Genomic DNA, 19,968 nt, shown 5'->3' with positions numbered 1-19,968 from the left:
TTGTGGCAGTGTAGGAAGCTAGAATTTGGCTGATGGTTAGGAGAGTTACTGGGAAATGAGCTAAGCTTGCTGTCAGGAATTATTAAGTGAAGGGGTTTACAGAACAGTAACTTGGAGCTGGATTCTCTTAAAGAAGTCTGCGCCCAGTACCAAAGGAACTAAAGGAAAGGGTGGGGATAAGGGAATGGGGCCACGATCTGGGTGGAACATGGTCTCTTCTCCTATAGGATGATCTGGAAGGCTGTGGAGCAACCTGAAGTCCCCAGACACACATGGGAAGAGAGGTGTGTGGAAGGCATTGAAGAGAAACATTGCTACTTTATAATTTTATCTGGTTACAAACATTTAAACGGTTTAAATTTACAAGTATTTAAACAGTTTTCTGCTGTTATGTGTTTGTGTTTACAGTAACTATTTAAAATCTACCAAGGCACCAATTAACAATTTATTCCACTCTCTGGTTTCTTTCTAATCTAATTGCTCTGTCCCTATAAAGTGTCAACATTATAGATAAATACAGTATTTTCTCACAGACACATCTATTTGGAGACTTCTTACGGATAGCGTTGAGTGCCAAGGTTACCATGAGTATGCAAACATGAGTTGACCAAGAAAAGTGATTTTCATCTTGTTTTCCCAAAGGGATATTCAAAATGCATAGGGTAATATCAAGTAATTTCTCTTTAATTAAAAGTAAAAAGCATCCTGTGTAAGAAATTTGACTAAAATAAAATTCGAATACTACTGGAGCTAAACTAGAGGCAATTTATTTAAAAACATCTGAAAATGTTGACAGTGCTACATTTGGGTTCTAAGAGCAATCATTTTCACTCACATGTGGACACAGCATAACAGGTAAATGGAAATATGAGTCAAGAAAAATAAATTAATTTTATCTTAGCCATGTACACAATTTAGAGAGTCTGCATCAACTAGATAGTTTCCTCATAACTTTGTGTGTGTAGTCGAACACCTGGAGAAAAATAGCTCTTTGATATTTTGGAGCATCCTTTTTGAGTAACGTTCAGATAGCTGAGTCAGAATGTTTTCTCATCAATCCAAAAGCTATTGTTCACTGTTGACTAATTAGTTCTAGCTCTTGGCTAACTGGGGATCAACATCCACTCCCTTTATGGTTTCAAAGGAAATAGGGAACAACATTTCCTTTAATTATCAACAGTATCTTAGGCTTAATCATAGAACTACTTTATTTGATATGGCACAAATCCCTAAAGTAAAACACAACATTTATTGGACTAGTAAAGAAGAAAATGTTGGTATTAACATGTATTCATGAAAATGTGTTTCCACGCTGCCAAGAGACGGACAAAGCATACTGGGAAAAACCTATTTTCTATTCCTAACTTCAGATTTATTTTTCAAACTATGAGCTTGTCTTTCATCACCTAACCAGCTCCACCTTCTTCTTTTTTTTTTTTTTTTTGAGATAAAGTCTGGCTCTGTCGCCCGGGCTAGAGTGCAGTGGCCGGATCTCAGCTCACTGCAAGCTCCGCCTCCCGGGTCTACGCCATTCTCCTGCCTCAGCCTCCCGAGTAGCTGGGACTACAGGCGCCCACCACCTCGCCCGGCTAGTTTTTTGTATTTTTTAGTAAAGACGGGGTTTCACCGTGCTAGCCAGGATGGTCTCGATCTCCTGATTTTGTGATCCGCCCGTCTCGGCCTCCCAAAGTGCTGGGATTACAGGCTTGAGCCACCGCGCCCGGCCCAGCTCCACCTTCTAAGTGAAGTATTTGATCATGCCAGTCCAGAGATGTCACTCTTCTCAACTACTGAGCATTCGTTGCCTCTACACATTCATACTTCCTCATGATATTTACTTTTTCCTCCCTTTAAAAATACTTTTTTTGACAGCCTAGCTCTGCTGCCCAGGCTGGAGTACAGTGGTGCAATCTTGGCTCACTGCAACCTCTGCCTCCCAGGTTCAAGGGATTCTCCTGCCTCAGCCTCCCGAGTAGCTGGGATTATAGGCGTGTATCAACATGTTTGGCTAAATTTTGTATTTTTAGTAGAGGTAGGGTTTCACCATTTTGGCCAGGCTGGTCTCGAACTCCTGACCTCAAGCTATCCGTCAACTTCGGCCTGCCAAAATGCTGGGATTATAGGCGTGAGCCGCCGCGCCCGGCCTCCTCCGATTTTTTTGTATTGTAGTAAAATACACACAAAATTACCATCTTAACCATTTGTAAGTGGCAGTGGCATTCAGCACATTACCACTGTCGTGGAACCATCACCACCATCCATCTCCATAACTCTTTCATCTTGCAAAACTGAACCGCCTAATCACACTAACTTTTTTTTTTTTTTTTTTTTTTTTGAGACAGAGTCTCGCTCTGTGGCCCCGGCTGGAGTGCAGTGGCCTGATCTCAGCTCACTGCAAGCTCCGCCTCCCGGGTTCACGCCATTCTCCTGCCTCAGCCTCCGCCTCCCGGGTTCACGCCATTCTCCTGCCTCAGCCTCCCGGGTAGCTGGGACTACAGGCGCCCACCACCTCCCCCGGCTAGTTTTTTGTATTTTTTAGTAGAGACAGGGTTTCACCGTGTTAGCCAGGACGGTCTCGATCTCCTGACCTCGTGATCCGCCCGTCTCGGCCTCCCAAAGTGCTGGGATTACAGGCTTGAGCCACCGCGCCCGGCCCCACACTTACTTTTTATGAGGTCTAAATAATTTCTTATTACTCTTATCACTCCGACATTGTAAGCCCTGTGCATGCGGCACCCATGTATTAGTTATAACATACATACAGGGTATCTACTACTAGGCATTGTTCTAAGTGCTTTGCAAATGTTAACTGGCATAATTATTTATCTTTGTATGTTCTGCAGGATCTGGCAGGTGCTTTGCACGTGAGAGCCAAAATATTTGAGGAATGAATTTCGGTACCACTTAAACATTTCCCAGTGACTCTGGCTGTTATTCTGGTTGACAAGTTAGGAAAGGAGCAGGTTACCTTGGGGAAAACAACTTTCGGGGCGTAATCTGATATTAGGTCGCAAGTTTAAAGAAGTCCTTTATTTTAGCCACATTTAGGCCAGGTTTCTAATAAGGGAAGCTAAGAGGGAAGTTATTCCTAAATGATAGAGAATATAGGAAGTGACTCAAGGCAGTTAAGGTCTTGGCTTTCTAGGAGCACCGGGTTCTACTCCATGAAGACTCGGGCAACGCGGAGACCCAGGGATGGGACAGCCTGGGATCTGTCCGCCGGGTAGCGGGCGGGGGCGGGACTCCGGGCAGGGGCGGGGCCGGGCTGGGCCGGCCGGGGCGGGGCGCGCGACTGCTCCGGGCGGCGATGGCGGCGGACGGGGACTGGCAGGATTTCTATGAGTTCCAGGAGCCGGCCCGGAGCCTCCTGGACCAGGAGAACTGTAACGCGAGCCCCGAGGCCGGGGCGGGGGCGGGGGCCGGGGCCGGGGCGGGCGGGGGCGCCGACGGTTTCCCGGCCCTGGCCTGCAGCTTGGAGGAGAAGCTGAGCCTGTGCTTCCGCCCCTCGGATCCGGGCGCCGAGCCCCCGAGGGCGGCCGTGCGGCCCATCACGGAGCGCAGCCTCCTGCAGGGGGACGAGTGAGTGCGGGCCCCGGCCGGGAGCGGGCGGGAGCCTCCCCTGCCCCTCGCCCGACCCGCTGGCCCTCCGGCCGCAGCTCCTCCCCGCGCTCTCCTTCCGCCTCCATGGACGCGAGAGTCCCCGCCCTCTCGCCTCCCTCCTCGGGCCGTCGGCCTCTGCTCGCCTAGCGATTTAAATCCCCTGCCCCCCGCCCGCCAAGCGCCCTGAAAACCTCCGCCTCGGTGCCTCCCGCCCTCCTTCCTGCAAACCAAACCCTCGTTTGCTTTAGAGGGGAATCGCCAATGCAGAGCCATAGTTTGAGACGGCACTTCCTGGGGCACGTGTGTCGCCATTCATTCACTCAAGTCGCATTTATTAAGCACCTGCTGAGTGCCAGGCGCCGCTTCGCACAGGGAACACCAAAACGACTGGACATTGTCCCTCCCAAGTTAGGACACGACGTAGGATGGGAGATAGATGTGTAAACAAATATTTGTATGGATGTAATTAGTGCTGCAATGGTTATATGTACCAAATGTGGGAGACTTAAAAGCGTATGTCTGGGGGAGAGTCAGGAAAGACTATAGAGAAATGAGCAAACGAGATCTGACTGATGAGTGGGAGTGTACCTGGCAGGTGGAAAAACGTCTAACGTTCAAGGTGGAGTATATTGCCTGTGCGTAAGTACCAACGAGCGAGGCAGCATTTAGGGCACAGGAATCTGTGGGACCCATCCGAGAGCCCCGGTAGAGTGCGAGCCGCCACAGAGACGAAAACGAAGGGCCCTGTTTACTGATGGTAACGATCTCATGGGCTGGTGGGGAGACCAAGGCATACACAAGTAATATTAATAATTACAGAATCACCTAAGTGCAATGATAGGTTCATGGGGATTTGTGAAAGCTGGGGGAGGGGAGGCGCAGAGTTCCTGAGGGCACTTTTTAAACCTCCCTGAACCGCAATTATAATTTGGTTAAGAGTTGTAATTAGGTACCATGGTTTTACCCCCAAAAGTTGGTAAATAGGAATGGTGAGAGTAAGGGGACTTGAGCATGTTGTGTATATGGGGGGAAAGGAGCCTCTGGAGAGGCTGAAGGTAAAATGAGTGGAATAAGATTGGGTGCGGTGACTCACACCTGTGATCCCAGCACTTTGGGAGGCTGTGGTGAGAGGATGGCTTGCTTCCAACATTTCGAGACCAGACTGGGCAATATAGGGAAACCTGGTCTTTCCAAGAAAATTTAAAAAATTAATGGAGTCCAGTGGCGCATGCCTGTGGTCCCACAGACCCAGCTGCTCAGGAGGCTAAGGTGGGGGGATTACTTGAGTTCGGGGGGGCGAAGGTTGCAGTGAGCCGTCATTGCACAGCTGCACTCTAGCCTGGGTGACAGAGCGAGACTTTGTCTCAAAAATGAGGACATGAGAAGGAATGGATTTTCAGAGCATTAATGGGATGGAGAGACTCCTAGAGGTTAGGGAAGAAGTTTTGAAAGACAGGGCAGGAGTTACAGGCGTGGAAAGGAGTTTCCAGCCTGATTGTCTCCTTTCTTCTGTGAAACAAACAGATTTATCAGGAATAAGGTAGGAAGCTTGAAAAGACAGCTTTGGGAGTGGGGCTTGTAAACATGGCTGAGCAGTGGCGCAGACCCACCTGTGTTTGGAGACTATCTCCTTTTATTGGTTCCTCTGTACAGTGTTCTGCCCAGGTGTGGAGAAGGGAAAAATTTATAATTGGATTTTATACACACGTGCATGCAGTCAGTAGCAAAAGATGACATTTTTGGAAGCCTGTTTCCAAAGAGAAGATAATTTTATGTATATGTAGATTTAGATACTCTGACTCACTAAACCCGGGACACATTCTGGATTTAAAAATTAGTGTAGGTTTATTATGTATTTGGGTTTATCAAGAGTAGCTGACTTAAATCAATTAGAGGATTGTATGTAGATCATTACAAGTCCTTATTTCACTTAGACTGTCAGGAAAGTAGGTTATTTTAGCCTTTGCTTAAAAATATGTTGTTGCTCTTGTTAATGGTATTTAGTAGATGGTATGTTGGTGGTAATTCATGTCTCTTGACTTGGGAATGCATAAGAAATCTTTTTTTTCAGGAGTTGGGAGCTGGTCATCACTGGCATTGTCCCTTTTATATTACAGAAACATACTCAGCATTGCTTGATAGTTTGTTCCAGCTCCCTTTTCACTAGATAGAATTGATAATTGTTTTACTCAGATATTGCTGTGCTTTAGGTCAGGGGGTCCCCAAACCCTGGTCCACAGACCGGTACTGGAACTGGGCCACACAACAGTGAGTGGTTGAGTGAGTGAGCAAAGCTTCGTCTGTATTTCCAGCTCCTCCCCATTGCTTGTATTACCACCTGAGCCACCTCCTGTCAGATCAGCCGCAGCATTAGGTAGGATCTAATAGGATTTAGAACTGCGCAGGTGAGGGATCTAGTTTGCAGATACCTTATGAGAATCTAATGCCTGATGATCTGTCACTGTCTCCCCTCACCCCCAGATAGGACCATCTAGTTGCAGGAAAACAAGCTCAGGGCTCCCACTGATTCTACATTATGGTGAGTTGTATAATTATTATATATGACAATATAATAATAATATAAATAAAGTGCACCATAAATGTAATATGGTTGAATCACCCCAAAACCCTCCCTGACCCCTGGCACTTTATTTAACTTCTCTGAGCCTCAGCTTTTGTTTTGGTTAAGTATGGATTGTATTATCTACTGAGGTTTTACTTGTAAGAGTATTCTGCAGGATTCAGTGTTGGTAGGACTTTGACCTCCTTGCAAAAGAGCTCTCCTGACCATTGTTTAAAACTGGTTGTAATGCTTTATGATAAAGATGAAGGCAGTTCATATGTCTTGACTGCAGAATTCTAGAAATCTTTCACTAGAGTTGCCTCTATGTCCTTCCAACTACCATTGTTTTGACCTTGGTGGAGACTGTTAATTGGCTTTCATTTTCTTGGAAGAGCAAAGTCACCAACAGGTGCTTCTAAGTGAAGTATTCCTTCCCATTTGCCTTTTTCTTATAGCCTCGTTTAAGAAGGAGCGAATAAGCAGACAAAGCAAATGCCTCAAATTCTGGATTGTCTTCACCTGCTTGTGTATTCTACTCAAGTTCCTGACCAGGATTAGTTCTATAGTCAGTGATACGGTTTGGCTGTGTCCCTACCCAAATCTCAACTTGAATTGTATCTCCCAGAATTGCCACGTGTTGTGGGAGGGATCCAGGGGGAGGTAATTGAATCATGGGGACTGGTCTTCCCTGTGCTATTCTCGTGATAGTGAATACGTCTTACAAGATCTGATGGGCTTATCAAGGGTTTCAGCTTTTGCTCCTTCCTCATTTTCCCTTGCTGCCGCCATGATTCTCAGGCCTCCCCAGCCATGTGGAACTGTAAGTTCAGTTAAACCTCTTTTTCTTCCCAGTCTGGGGTATGTCTTTATCATCTGCATGAAAATGGACTATACAGTCAGTTATTCAGTGTTTGAAAATTTCTTACCCAGGAGGGTATGAGCCAGAAACCCAGCAAGTTTAGCAGTCTGCAGACATTGCCTCTAATTCTACTTCATTGGCATTAGAGGGGATATGATTCCAACAGAGAGGAGAATAGGAATGGACCATGCATATGGGAGATTTGCTGGGTAAATGAGTTAGTTCTCTAGAGCTTTTTGGGTTCACATTTTTATTGAGGCTAATTTCATTTTTTATTTATATATTTTTAGAGACAGGGTCTTGCTCTGTCACCCAGGCTGGAGTACAGTGGTGCCATTATAGCTCACTGTAGCCTTGAACTCCTGGGCTTAAGCAGTCCTCCTGCCTTACCCTCCCAAAGTAGCTGGGACTGCGGGCACATGCCATGGGCCTGGCCAATTCAATTTTTTTTTTTTTTTTTTGTAGAGCTATGGGTCTCCCTTTTGCTGCCCAGGCTGGTCTTGAACTCTTGGCTTCAAGCAGTCCTCCCACTTTGGCTTCCCAAAGTGCTGGGATTACAGACATGAGCTACCAGGCCTGTCCCTAATGTGCATTTTAAAGCCAAACATCGTTTGGGATGTTATGCTTTTAGCAGTTGCAGTCCTATTGCTGCTGCTTTTTGGCGCCCAATCCCTATTTGTTAACTATGTTATGTCTGTATTTTAACATTTTCATTCTTGGGCTTAATACCTAAGTGACGGGTTGATAGGTGCAGCAAATCACCATGGCGTCCTGCAATGTATCCCGGAACTTAAAAAAAATTTCATTCTTTTTAATTTAATTTTATTTAATTTTATTTATTTTTTATTATTATTATACTTTAAGTTCTAGGGTACATGTGCATAACATGCAGGTTTGTTACATATGTATACTTGTGCCATGTTGCTGTGCTGCACCCATCAACTCGTCAGCACCCATCAACTCGTCATTTACATCAGGTATAACTCCCAATGCAATCCCTCCCCCCTCCCCATGATAGGCCCCGGTGTGTGATGTTCCCCTTCCCGAGTCCAAGAAAAATTTCATTCTTATGTTTATGTCCCAGCCAGGATTGTTTTTGTATCTTAGTGTCTACACACTTGGAAAGAATTCACAATTAGATACCTAATACACATTTTAGGGTGTTTTTTCTACGTGACATCTTTGTGTATACCTCTAGCTAGTAAGTAGCTCATCTGCTTAGTGTTTGACTTGACTTATCCCAATTAGATTTCAAGTCAATTGCATCTCTGAACTTTAGTTTTTCTTAAAACATCATGTTTTATTGTGCCGATTATTACTTTAGTATTGAAACCTGAATTTTGGTCATGAAATTTGAGTTAGGTGTTCTTATCTGGTGTGGTTTGGGAATCTCTTCAATACAGCTCTTTTGAATTAATGCTTAGAGTAATGGAGCTGGAAGGAGTGTCTGCTTCTTGCCCAGGTCTCTCATTTATAGAAGGGCAGAGGATACCTAGGGAGGTTAAGGGGCTTGGCCAATAACCCGTTGTTTGAAGAAGGATGGAGACAAGCGTTTGTTTCCCTAGTCTCAGTCAAATGCCCTTTCCATTTTACCCTCTTGCCTCCCTGTAATGCTGTTGGGTAATAAGGTCAGGTAACTGCATTGGATAGAGCCTGTGTGCATTTTATTGTGAACTCCCTCTCCTTCTCCTTTTCATCGTATCTGCCTTAGTACTTAGCTTCTTTATTACGAATTAGATATTAAATCCTGTTCTCACATTGAGAGTGAATTCTTTCTCCAGAAAAGATAACAAACCTTTTGTTTGAGAGAGATTTTTCACTTTTCGAAATGGTCTGTGTGTTTGAAGTTACAGAAGAAAAAGAAGTGTAATGCACAGTTGTATTTATTACCCATGTGACCCTGGAAACATTTCTTACCTCCCTGTGTTTCAGTTTTTTCATCTGTAAAATGAGGATAATAATGGTTCCCCCTTCTAATGTTGTTTTTGAAGATTACATGAGTTAATACATGTAAATTGCTTAGAACAGCGCCTAGCACCTGATACAATGGAAGTGTTGCCTGTTGCCTATTGGGAGTTTTCTGTACGCCTTCACCTTCCCTTAGGACTTCTTGTCAGCCCAGTTTTGTGATTTTTCACCTAGTTTTTGTTTAGGAGACTCTACTTTGTTGATGTTTTTCTGAGAAACAATGTGCTTTCTGTTTTTCTCCTTTGACATTTGGTGATCATCTTTCACTGAATATTTGTTTAAGAAAGACGTACAGAATGTTAATTTTCATTGATTGTAGCTTTCTTCTTTTTAAGGATTTGGAATGCCTTGACGGATAATTATGGGAATGTGATGCCTGTAGACTGGAAGTCGTCGCATACTAGGACCTTGCACTTGCTTACTCTGAACCTCTCAGAAAAAGGGGTAAGTTAGGAATTGAACCAACAGAGTTTGAATAACTCATGCTGGTAATACAACTAAAACAGCAGCATTTCTGCTTAACTCAGATTCATTGACCTGCCTCTCATTTCCGAACTTATGGCAGTTGGGGTGGCTCTGTCTTGTTCTCTTGGCTCTAGGGCCGTTACCTCGCTGGCACATTCCTCCAGTTCTTCTCCAGCACACTCACTTTTGTATGTGTAGCTAAATTTCTATCGCAATTTTTTTTTTTTTTTTTTTTTTTTGAGACGGAGTCTCGCTCTGTTGCCCAGGCTGGAGTGCAGTGGCTCACTGCAGCCTCTGCCTCCCGGGTTCAAGCAATTCTCCCACCTCAAACTCCTAAGTAGCTGAGATTACAGGCATGCACCACCACGCCCGGCTAATTTTTGCATTTTCAGTAGAGATAAGGTTTTGCCATGTTGGCCAGGCTGGTCTTGAACTCCTGACCTCAGGTAATTCACCTTGGCCTCCCAAAGTTCTGGGATTATAGGCGTGAGCCACTGCGCCTGGCAGTGATGATGCACTGAAACACTCAGTACAATTTTGATGCACTGAAACACTCAGTAAAAATGCTAGCCTTTGGTTTAATATACTGAGGGTATTGGAATCTCAACATGGAGTTAACTTTTGAATGAGTGTAGTGACCTGCTAGACATGATATGTTGTCAGGAGACTATGCATTCCTGTGAATACTGGAGAACCTTTAAAAGATATTTTAGTTCTTGGCTTTTTAAATATGGTCTTGGCTAACTTATCTTTCTTGAGGGCTCCTGTGTATGTCCTGGTATTATAAAGTGAAGATGCCTTGACTAAGAAGTGTGAGCACAAGTGATAGGACAGGTGGGGGGGCAGAAAAGGGCAGACAATTACTTGAAATGCAAAATCAGAGTGTTAACTTTCTTTAAAGCTGTTGAGAAACATAGTCAAGTTATCTAAATTTCAGGCTGTTTAAGTTCCTTATCAAATAATAATGTAAACTCATGCCAGATCTTGCGTGCTCTGTATTTCATTAAGTGTAATTATGTGATTATTGGGAGTGTAGTGCAGTAGGCCTGTCAGTATTTTAAATAGTATTGTTAATGTTTTGTTAAAAGGATTTTCTTATATATGTAATCAGAGAAGCCTACTGTTATTATTTTCTAGTAAAATGTAGAATTCTGGCCATATTTCCCAGTATTCAGTAGCGATGGAAATCTTCCTGACTGTGCCAATCATTAATCCCATTAGGCTTTGCAGACTGACCTGGCATACATTTAATGAAAAGGAACAAAATGAGGGATCTTTTGCTCTGTCTTATGTTTACTTAGGTCCTGACTATCATTTTGGGCTTAGTTCAAGTTTCCCTTCCTCTCTGAAGCTTCCTATTACTGTTTTAGCCTTCGCTGATCTCATGGAATTATACAATGTTAGAGTTGGAAGGGGCTTTAAAGGACACTTAATCCAGCCTCTCACTTGGGGGGAATCCCCACCTCCAGCATCTCTGACAGATGGTCATTTAGCCATGGCCTAAATCCCGGCACGGAAGGAGAACACACTCCGCTCTGTGGGAACTGATGGCACTTGTGGGGCTGTGAACTTGGAAAGGACTTATTATCTGTGCCACGGGGTTTAGCCTTGTTGTCTCATGGGTGCTAGTCCCCAGAGCACTTTGTCCCTGTCTCTAAAATGACCACTGCCTTCTCTTGTTAATCATATGTTTCTGGGTGTGTCACTAGATTGTGACTTCCCGGCAGGCATTTATATTTGTCGTTATAGTAACTATACTGTTCCTGGCACATAGTAAATATGAAGATACCTGTTTATTGAGTGAATAAGTGAGTAGCCTTATTGGTGAAACTGTAGGGCCAGAGATCATGATAGAAAGGTTGTAAAAAAATATTTTCTATATTATTTAAAATAATGCAGAATGCACCGAAACCAGTCCATGGGTACTACTTTTTTGACATATTAAAAATAGCATAGAAGAGTTTTTATTCATAGTTTCAAAGACAGGCCCATTAGCAGCAGGAATGAGACACATTTATCCAATTTCATTGACTAAATGTACAGTGGGCGCACTGTGTCCTCTGGTTTCACATCTGCGCTTTAGCCAACTGTGGATTCAAAAACTTGAAAAAAAAAACCCACAGTAAAATAACAATAAAAATAATAAAAATAAAAAACCAATACAATATAACAACTATAAACCATTTACCTTGTATTAGGTATTGTAAGTAATTTATATATAATTTAAAGCTTACAGGAGGATGTGCACAGGTTATATGCAAATACTACCCCATTTTATATAAGGGACTTGAGCATCTGCAGATTTTGGTATTAGGGTATCCTGGAACCAATTTCCCATGGATACTGAGGGACTGCTGTATATCTTGTATTGTTCTTGGATTGCATCTTGGGAAGTCGCTCCCTTTTGTTGCCTTTTGAATGTTATTTTCAATGCCAGGGTAATGATACAGCCAAGGTAGTGATTAGTAATGATGTAGAGTTTAATGCTAGTACTGACATTAAAAAGCTTTACTGGCCGGGTGTGTTGGCTCATGCCTGTATTCCTAGCACTTTGTTTTTTTTATTTTTATTTTTTTTTTTTGAGATGGAGTCTTGCTCTGTCGCCCAGGCTGGGGTGCAGGGGCCGGATCTCAGCTCACTGCAAGCTCCACCTCCTGGGTTTACGCCATCCTCCTGCCTCAGCCTCCCGAGTAGCTGGGACTACAGGCGCCTGCCACCTCGCCTGGCTAGTTTTTTGTATTTTTTAGTAGAGACGGGGTTTCACCGTGTTAGCCAGGATGGTCTCGATCTCCTGACCTCGTGATCCACCCGTCTCGGCCTCCCAAAGTGCTGGGATTACAGGCTTGAGCCACCGCGCCCGGCCAATCCTAGCACTTTGGGAGGCCGAGGTGGGTGGATCACCTGAGGTCAGGAGTTTGAGACCAGCCTTACCAACACGGTGAAACCCTGTCTGTATTAAAAATACAAAATTAACTGGGTGTGGTGGCACATGCCTGTAATCCCAGATACTTGGGAGGCTGAGGCAGGAGAATTGCCTGAACCTGTGAGGCAGAAGTTGCAGTGCGCTGAGATTGCGCCACTGCACTCTAGCCTGGGTGACAGAGCGAGACTCTGTCCCCCCAAAAAAACACCAAAAACAGCCTTATCTGGAAAAACTCAGCAGATGAAAGTGAACACGTGATCATTCACCTATCATCTCTCTGTTGTGACATGACTATTCCAGTGATGAATAGAATTGAAATTAGAGCTCTGTTTCTCAGGGAGGATTAGCACACACTGAGTTTCTGAAAAACAAATGGGCAACAAGGACTATGTAAGAAGCCACCACATCATTCTATTACACAGCGTATAATTAAACATTTTTTTTTAACCTGGCAAAGTTACTGTATTTACCGTTGCCACTTGGTGCTCTATTCGTGCCATGATTAAGCTAAGTAAAATTTACCTTTTGAAAGCATTCTTTAGATTATTTTACTTATAAAACAAAGTCTATAGAAATTTTTTTTTGACAAAAGAGGAATTTTTTTGCATTAAAGTGAGAAAAACATTCAGGAAAACTAGTTTGCTAGACTGCAGTTTAAAATTTTTCTTTGATTGAAGATTAAGATGGCCCACTTCTAAATTTGATAGGTCTTTTTTAGAGTAAGGCAACTGGTATCTTTCACATTCTTATGTGGGCACATTTTTTCCATTTGATGTATCTTCAGTTTTATACAGGGAAACAGTACCACCAGGTCTGTATCTAACCCTGGCATTGGAAGGGAGTGATGGGAATGCTTGGCAAAGAGAAGGCACATTTATGCCGAATGGGAGAGTGAATAATGATACCCAGGACAGCCAGGGCTAGTTTGCAAAGCCTGAAAGGTATTCCAGCTCTTAGCATATGCCATCTCTGTGGGGAATGGACTTGGCTCTCTCTCTGGAAAGATGATCTGGGATCATTTCTGTTGTCATGGAAATTTATTATAATAGTTTACTGTTATTACTCATGTGTTTTGGCCATAAACCTATTCTAAATCTGGTGCCATTCTTGAATATGCTTATATGATAGAATGCTTCTCATTCATTTCAGCTTAAGAACATCTTCCGTGCTGTATTTCTCCTTCCATGTGCATTTCTTTCAGGACAGGGACTTTTGTATGCATCTTTATACCTTTAAGAGTCGAAATAAGAAAAAGATAATAACATCTTCCATAGAAGCAATTTGATTGATTGATTGATTGATTGATAGATTGAGAGGGTGTCTCCCTCTGTCGCCCAGGCTGGAGTACATTGGCGCCATCATAGCTCAGTGTAGCCTCCAACTCCTGGGCTTAAGCGATCTTTCCGCTCCAGCTTCCTGAGTAGCTAGGCAGGAGCACTGCCATGCCTGGCTTATTTTAAGAAAAAATATTTCTGTATAGGCAAGGTCTTACTGTGTTGCTCAGGGTGGTCTTGATTTCCTGACTTCAAGAGATCCTCCCACCATGGCATCCCAAAGTGTTGGGATTACAGGTGTGAGCCATGGCAACCTGGGCTTCATTAGGAATAATTTTTTTTTTTTCTTTTGAGACATGGTCTGGCTCTGTTGTCCATGCTGGAGCTCAGTGGTGCCATCTTGGCTCACTGCAACCTCCACCTCCTGGGCTTAAGTGATCCTCCCACCTCAGCCTCCTGAATAACTGGGAGTACAGGCATGTGCCATCATGCCCAGCTAATTTTTTGTAGAGATGGGATTTCACCATGTTGCCCAGGCTGTTCTCAAACTCCTGAGCTCAAGCAATCCACCCGCCTCAGCCTCCCGAAGTGCTGGGATTACAGACATGAGCCACTGTGCCCACCCTGGATTAATTATAAAATTAAAACTTTTAGTATTTATAAGCCAGAAGGGGAAAAAGAAAACAAAATCATGGTCCTCAAGCTGAAACATGGGAAGAGTGATTGGGAAGGGGATGTGAAGTGTTTGAAGTGTAAGGATCGATGAAGCTAATCGGTAGGTCTACTCCATGATATCGACACGCCTTTGTGATAACAGTGTACCACGTTTTCATCTTCTACAATATTGAAATCATGCATCCCCTCTCATCAAGAGCCTAGTCTCTTGATCTTGCTCCTTCTTTTAAACACTAAATTGTTAAAGGAACAGCTGTCATAGTTTAAAGAGTGAATTAGAACCGTAGGACTTAAATGAAAAGGCAGTCTCTGCTCCACTTACCTCGTCCTTGATTTCTCCTTACCAGAGGTGACCGCTTTAAATATCACCTATTTCTTCTAGCAGATAACATGCTCATGCCATTTTACTTGGTATTATTTTCTCAATTTTAGACTTTATTTCTTTATTTTCTACCCAGAGAGTGAAGGTGTAGCTCTCTTACTGTCCTTTGGCAACCCCTGACACCATACCCTCCCAAAAACTTCCCTTTCCCCATCTTCCCAATGTAATTACATCAACATCTGGGGTTGAATTAATCTTCATCATTTATATTTACTTTTCAAATGTGCAGTTGACCCATTTTGACATATTTAAATTTTCTCTTTTTCTACTTAGGTTTTTTCTTAGGATACTAACTGCCTTTTTGTGGTTTATTTAGTGTATATTTAGGGGACCAATTCAGCCTCAGTAGAGCCATAGAACTCATTTTGGTAAATGGACTGCACCAGGTAATCTATCTAGTCCTTCTGCTCTCCCTCCCCACCCACATCTCCCTCTTCTCCATGCTCTCTGCAGTAACAATTCTAATCTGAGTGTTACTCTCTAGTTTAGCTTTACAGTAGTCATTCTGGGATTTTCACTTTACTATCATGATGAGAATTCTCTTTGTCACTTGTTATTAGACCACATGTCTTTTTTCTTTTTCATTTTCCTTCTGGTAGCTTTTTGAGAAAGGGCACATGAGAGGTAAGTTTTTTCAGAACTTGTATGTCTGAAAATGTCTTTATCCTAAGCCCCTGCCTACTTGTTTTAGCTGGATATAGGATTCTAGGATGCAATTTCTCCAAATATGGAAGTTACATTGATTATTTTCTAGCATCTATTGTTGCTATTGAGAAGTCACATGACATTTTGATTCCTGATCCTTTTAATGTGATGTACTTTTTTTTTTTTTCTCTTCTTCCCTGGAAGATTTTAGATTCTTCTTTTTTCCACATAGTGTTCTGAGTTCATGATGCTGGTGTTGAAGGCCATGGCCAGGCCTTTGCTAGGCTGATGGTGCAATAAGAAATAAAATGAGAAGGGATATCGTTACTTTGCAGGAGCCTGGAGTTGCACTGTAGGCTTGTAGGTGGACCCTGCAGTGTTGATAGGGCCCTTCTCCCAGTCTAATGTTGGAAAGTCGACATGCCAGTGCTTCTTCTCTTGGCCCTTCTCACCTGTAGGTTTCTTACTCTGTAGGCTGTGTTCGCCTGCAGACTCCAGATGCTCATGTTATGAAGAACTAGTAAGCACCAGGGACCTACATCCACTCCATTGTGTCCTCAGCTTTAGATACATATCCTTTGCATGGGTAAATAATTTTGCCAGGTAAAAGTTTATCATTTTAGTTATACACTATGTAGTAGAATGACTTGGTGGCTTCTAACGTAATCCGTGTTGCCCATTTATTCTTTGGAAACTCAGTGTGTGCTAATCCTTCCTGAGGAATAGAGTTCTAATTTCAGTTCCATTCAGCACCTGAATGGTCATGTCGTAACAGATAGGTAGATGATAGACAGATGTTCACTTGTTCATTTTAATCTACTGAGTGTTTTCAGGCCAAGTTTTGACAATCAGTACTGGTACTAAACACTTAAGTCATTATTAAGGGGGCTGTTTATATTGGTGTGGGCAGAGTTAAGGGAAACTAACTAGATGTGGTGCAGTCCCCCAGGCTGGCTACAGAAACTGGTACTTTAGCTGTCCTGGACTTGAAGAGGTAAGGAGGGGGAGAGATTACCAGAAACTGTTGAGATGGGCTGTGTGGGAGAAGTCTGCTAATGAGAGCTATGGCTTTGGTGAAGAGCCATAGTCAACAAATGATAGTCTGACAAGGAGGAAGACAGCAGAATACATGCCCAGCCCTCACCATCCCACCCTCCTGTCTCCTAGTGTCTGCCAGTAGGGTTGAACCCACCTGGAAGCCAGATAGCAAGGGCATCCTTTGGTGGAAGATGGTGAGGAGGTGAGTGGTGAATCACCAGCTCAGTTAGGTTTAAAGATGTTCTTGGAGCCTAGGGTTATTAGTTTTTGTTAAGAAGAAATGTGCAATTGGAAGGGCTAAGTGTGACGCTCATGGACAGATCCTTCCTTTCAGGGAGTTGATCATCTTTTACTCAAATATTAGAAGTTAGTTTGAAGTAACTAACTTTTATGTTTTCTTTAGAATGTTAACGTCTACCAGTCTTACTGTTTATTGCTAAACCTACCCATATTCTCCCTTCTATTCACTGTGAATTCCCTATGACTTGCTAACGAATACCGTATTTTTTCTGCATATCTGTCAGCTTTTATAGCAGCCTTATGCAGCGTCTTAGCGATTTCATATTTATTCTACATTCTTCTCATTTCTGTTCAAGATGAATATGTACTCATTGCCTGGTACAGAGTGATTGTAATAATTTCTCCCTCTCGAGGGAAAGCTCTCAGTAGTTGCTTTTCTCTGCAGCCTCTTTTACTCAGAGCTGTTAACTTTGTTTTGATCACGATGTCCTGCTTTTAATGGTGGGTATTTTTGTTTTTAGGTAAGTGACAGTTTGCTCTTTGATACGTCAGATGATGAAGAGCTGAGAGAACAGCTGGATATGCACTCAATCATCGTCTCCTGTGTTAGTGATGAGCCCCTCTTCACGGCAGACCAGGTATAGAGGAGATACTCAGCAACGCAAGGAAAGGAGACTCTAGAGCTGAAAAATGGCTTCTTATTATGACAGTAAATGATGGCTGTTGGTTTACTTATCTTTCCTATTTTTTTCTGGTTATACAGGCTTAGTAGTTAACTCTTCCACAGAGAAAAATAAGTATTTGTGACCTGAAGCAGAAGGGGGATTATGTGAGTTGGGAAGATTTCCAACATAGGCCTTGTTGAAGGAGTATAGCAAGGTACCAAGGAAAGGTTATTGCTTAACCCCAAACCAGAAAAATATTGTGAATTTCCTTGTTCCTTTAGATTTACCCAAACATGGACAAACTGTCAAGTATCTGTGTAGAAATTGTTTAGTATCTTCGAAACCCTGGGTAAAAAGCATTCGCATGTATTAAAGTAACATATTGTGTGCCCCAGAAAGAAATGAGCATTATTCCCGTGGAATGTGCTAGTAAGGTCAACCCCGTATTCACTTAAAACCAGTCGAATCAGCTTTCTCATTTTCTGAATACTCTTCCCACCTCCGTTGTATTGTTGAAATGTGATGCCAGAACTTCTTCCTGAAATAAAATGTTCCATGGCTACTTGGACTGTGAATTCTACCACACTCTATTTTTAGGCTGGAAAGACAAGGTCAGTAAGGAGATACATTATGGCAAGCTTGGGAGGAGTACATTAAAAATTTACATTAAAATTGTGTTATTTGGATCCTCCGTAGTCTTATTTGTGGTTGAATTGTTCTAGGCGTGGAAAGAATGTGGTGCTTAAAAAAGCAAGGTAATAGTAGGTTGGAGGGTTGTTTTGAGGTAGAGGGTAATCTAGGGATAGACACGACCTTGAGAATTCATTGTCCCCTCACTGACCTGCCTAATACCATAAACTCTCCCTGTTTTTCAGAGCTAGAATAACAGATTCTGTAGGATCCTTGAGTGGCTCATTGTGCCATATTATATTGCCTGTTTTGGAGACCCTTATTTAATTAACATAATCCCATCTCCTTCAGATTTGCCTTTATTTTTCCTTGGTGGAAATGTTACCTGTTAAACTTTTAATTCATGAAGCATGGTAAATATGCTCATGATGTCTTACTCTTTCATTTAATTGTATTTAATTTTTTTTTTTTTTTAACTTTAGCTCCTTTTTTCTAACTGTTGAGTAATTTTCCTGGCTTTCCTTTACATTTTCGCTGAGTTCTATATCCTTCTCAACTTTTAGAATCAACAGGGCAAGATACTGTCGTAAGATTTAAGCAGCATTGTACTAGACAGTAGATCATTGTTTCAAGGCAAATTGTGTTTCTGAAGTTTTTCTGCTTTTCACAGCATTTTTCTCTTTGGACTTCTACTTTTTAAGTAATTAAAAAAATCCCTTTATTTTTCATTGAATTAATGTATAAAATTATTTTTCTGCTGTTGAAAGAATATTTTGCTGTCGTGGAGGTCATTTCCCATTTATATATACTTTTTTTGTACTATTGTATTTTCTAAATTTTATGTCAGAATTTTTGATGAGATATGTTTAAATTGAGCACTTGTATGTCTACGGTAAATTTTCTGTTATTTGCTTTCTTCTAACGATTACTCTATGATCTGGTTCTGGCGTGTCTGAAGTAAATTATTATGTGTTTGTAGCACGATTTCCTAGACTTTGCAAGACATGTTAGGGCCTTCTGAACCATGATGGACATAGTAAATCCAACTCTATTTAGGTTTGTGTTTAGTATAGTGTAATTTTTTCTTGAGAAACCATGTTCACTCCTACAATCAAAATTTTGATTATTCAGAGCATCCACACCTGAACATCATTGGTTAATGGAGAATTCAGTGCATTTCTGCTCTGGGTGCCTTAGGTGAGCACCGTGTTCCAGCTAGATCATTTTCCTTTTGTTTATTTGATTAACAGTGGTATGTATGTTTTCGAAGGTTATTGAAGAAATTGAAGAAATGATGCAGGAATCACCGGACCCAGAAGATGATGAAACCCCTACACAGTCAGATCGGCTTTCAATGCTTTCCCAGGAAATTCAAACTCTTAAGAGGTCTAGTACCAGCAGTTACGAAGAGAGTAAGGGAGCCTGCTTAAATCAATGATTTCTGTGCTTTTTGACTATATCAAATATATAGTATGATCATCTCCAGAAAGCTTTGATTTAATCCTCCTTCTGTTTGTGTCTGTGTCCAGATTTGCTTTTTTGTTGTTGTTGTTGAGATGGAGTTTCACTTTTTGGCCCAAGCTGGAATGAAGTGGCGTGATCTTGGCTCACTATAATCTCTGCCTCCTGGGTTCAAGCAATTCTCCTGTGTCAGCCTCTCAAGTAGCTAGGATTACAGGTGCCCACCACCACGCCCGGCTAATTTTTATATTTTTAGTAGAGATGGAGTTTTGCCATGTTGGCCAGTCTGGTCTCGAACTCCTGACCTCATGATCCACCTGCCTCAGCCTCCCAAAGTGCTGCCATTACAGGCGTGAGCCACCATGCCCGGCCCCAAATTTCCTCTTATAAGGACAGCAATCATATTGAATTAGAGTCTATCCTAATGACCTTATTTTAATGTCATTAAAGACCATATCTCCAAATACTATAACATTCTGAGGTAGTGGGATTAGGACATCAACACATGAATCTGGAGAGGACACAATTGAGTCTATAACAAACCCCATCATATTTGAAGTGTAGAATAGATATTCAGTAA

At 42.4% G+C, this 19,968-nt stretch overlaps 1 protein-coding gene across 3 annotated transcripts in view; it reads left to right on the top strand.

Moving 5' to 3' along the window:
* The first annotated feature begins 3,257 nt into the window (after positions 1-3,257).
* Positions 3,258-19,968, top strand: part of FEZ2 (fasciculation and elongation protein zeta 2) — a 44,807-nt gene continuing 28,096 nt past the window's right edge. For all 3 annotated transcript variants that reach the window (XM_003908495.4, XM_003908496.4, XM_009183987.4), the window contains exons 1-4: positions 3,258-3,579; positions 9,326-9,434; positions 17,154-17,270; positions 19,198-19,339. In XM_003908495.4, coding sequence (XP_003908544.1) covers positions 3,308-3,579; positions 9,326-9,434; positions 17,154-17,270; positions 19,198-19,339 — 640 coding nt within the window. In that variant the 5' untranslated portion in view covers positions 3,258-3,307. The remainder of the gene's footprint in view (positions 3,580-9,325; positions 9,435-17,153; positions 17,271-19,197; positions 19,340-19,968) is intronic.

Source organism: Papio anubis, chromosome 14 (genome assembly GCF_008728515.1).
Source record: "Papio anubis isolate 15944 chromosome 14, Panubis1.0, whole genome shotgun sequence".
NCBI lineage: Eukaryota > Metazoa > Chordata > Mammalia > Primates > Cercopithecidae > Papio > Papio anubis.
This window is presented reverse-complemented; position numbering and strand designations above follow the sequence as displayed.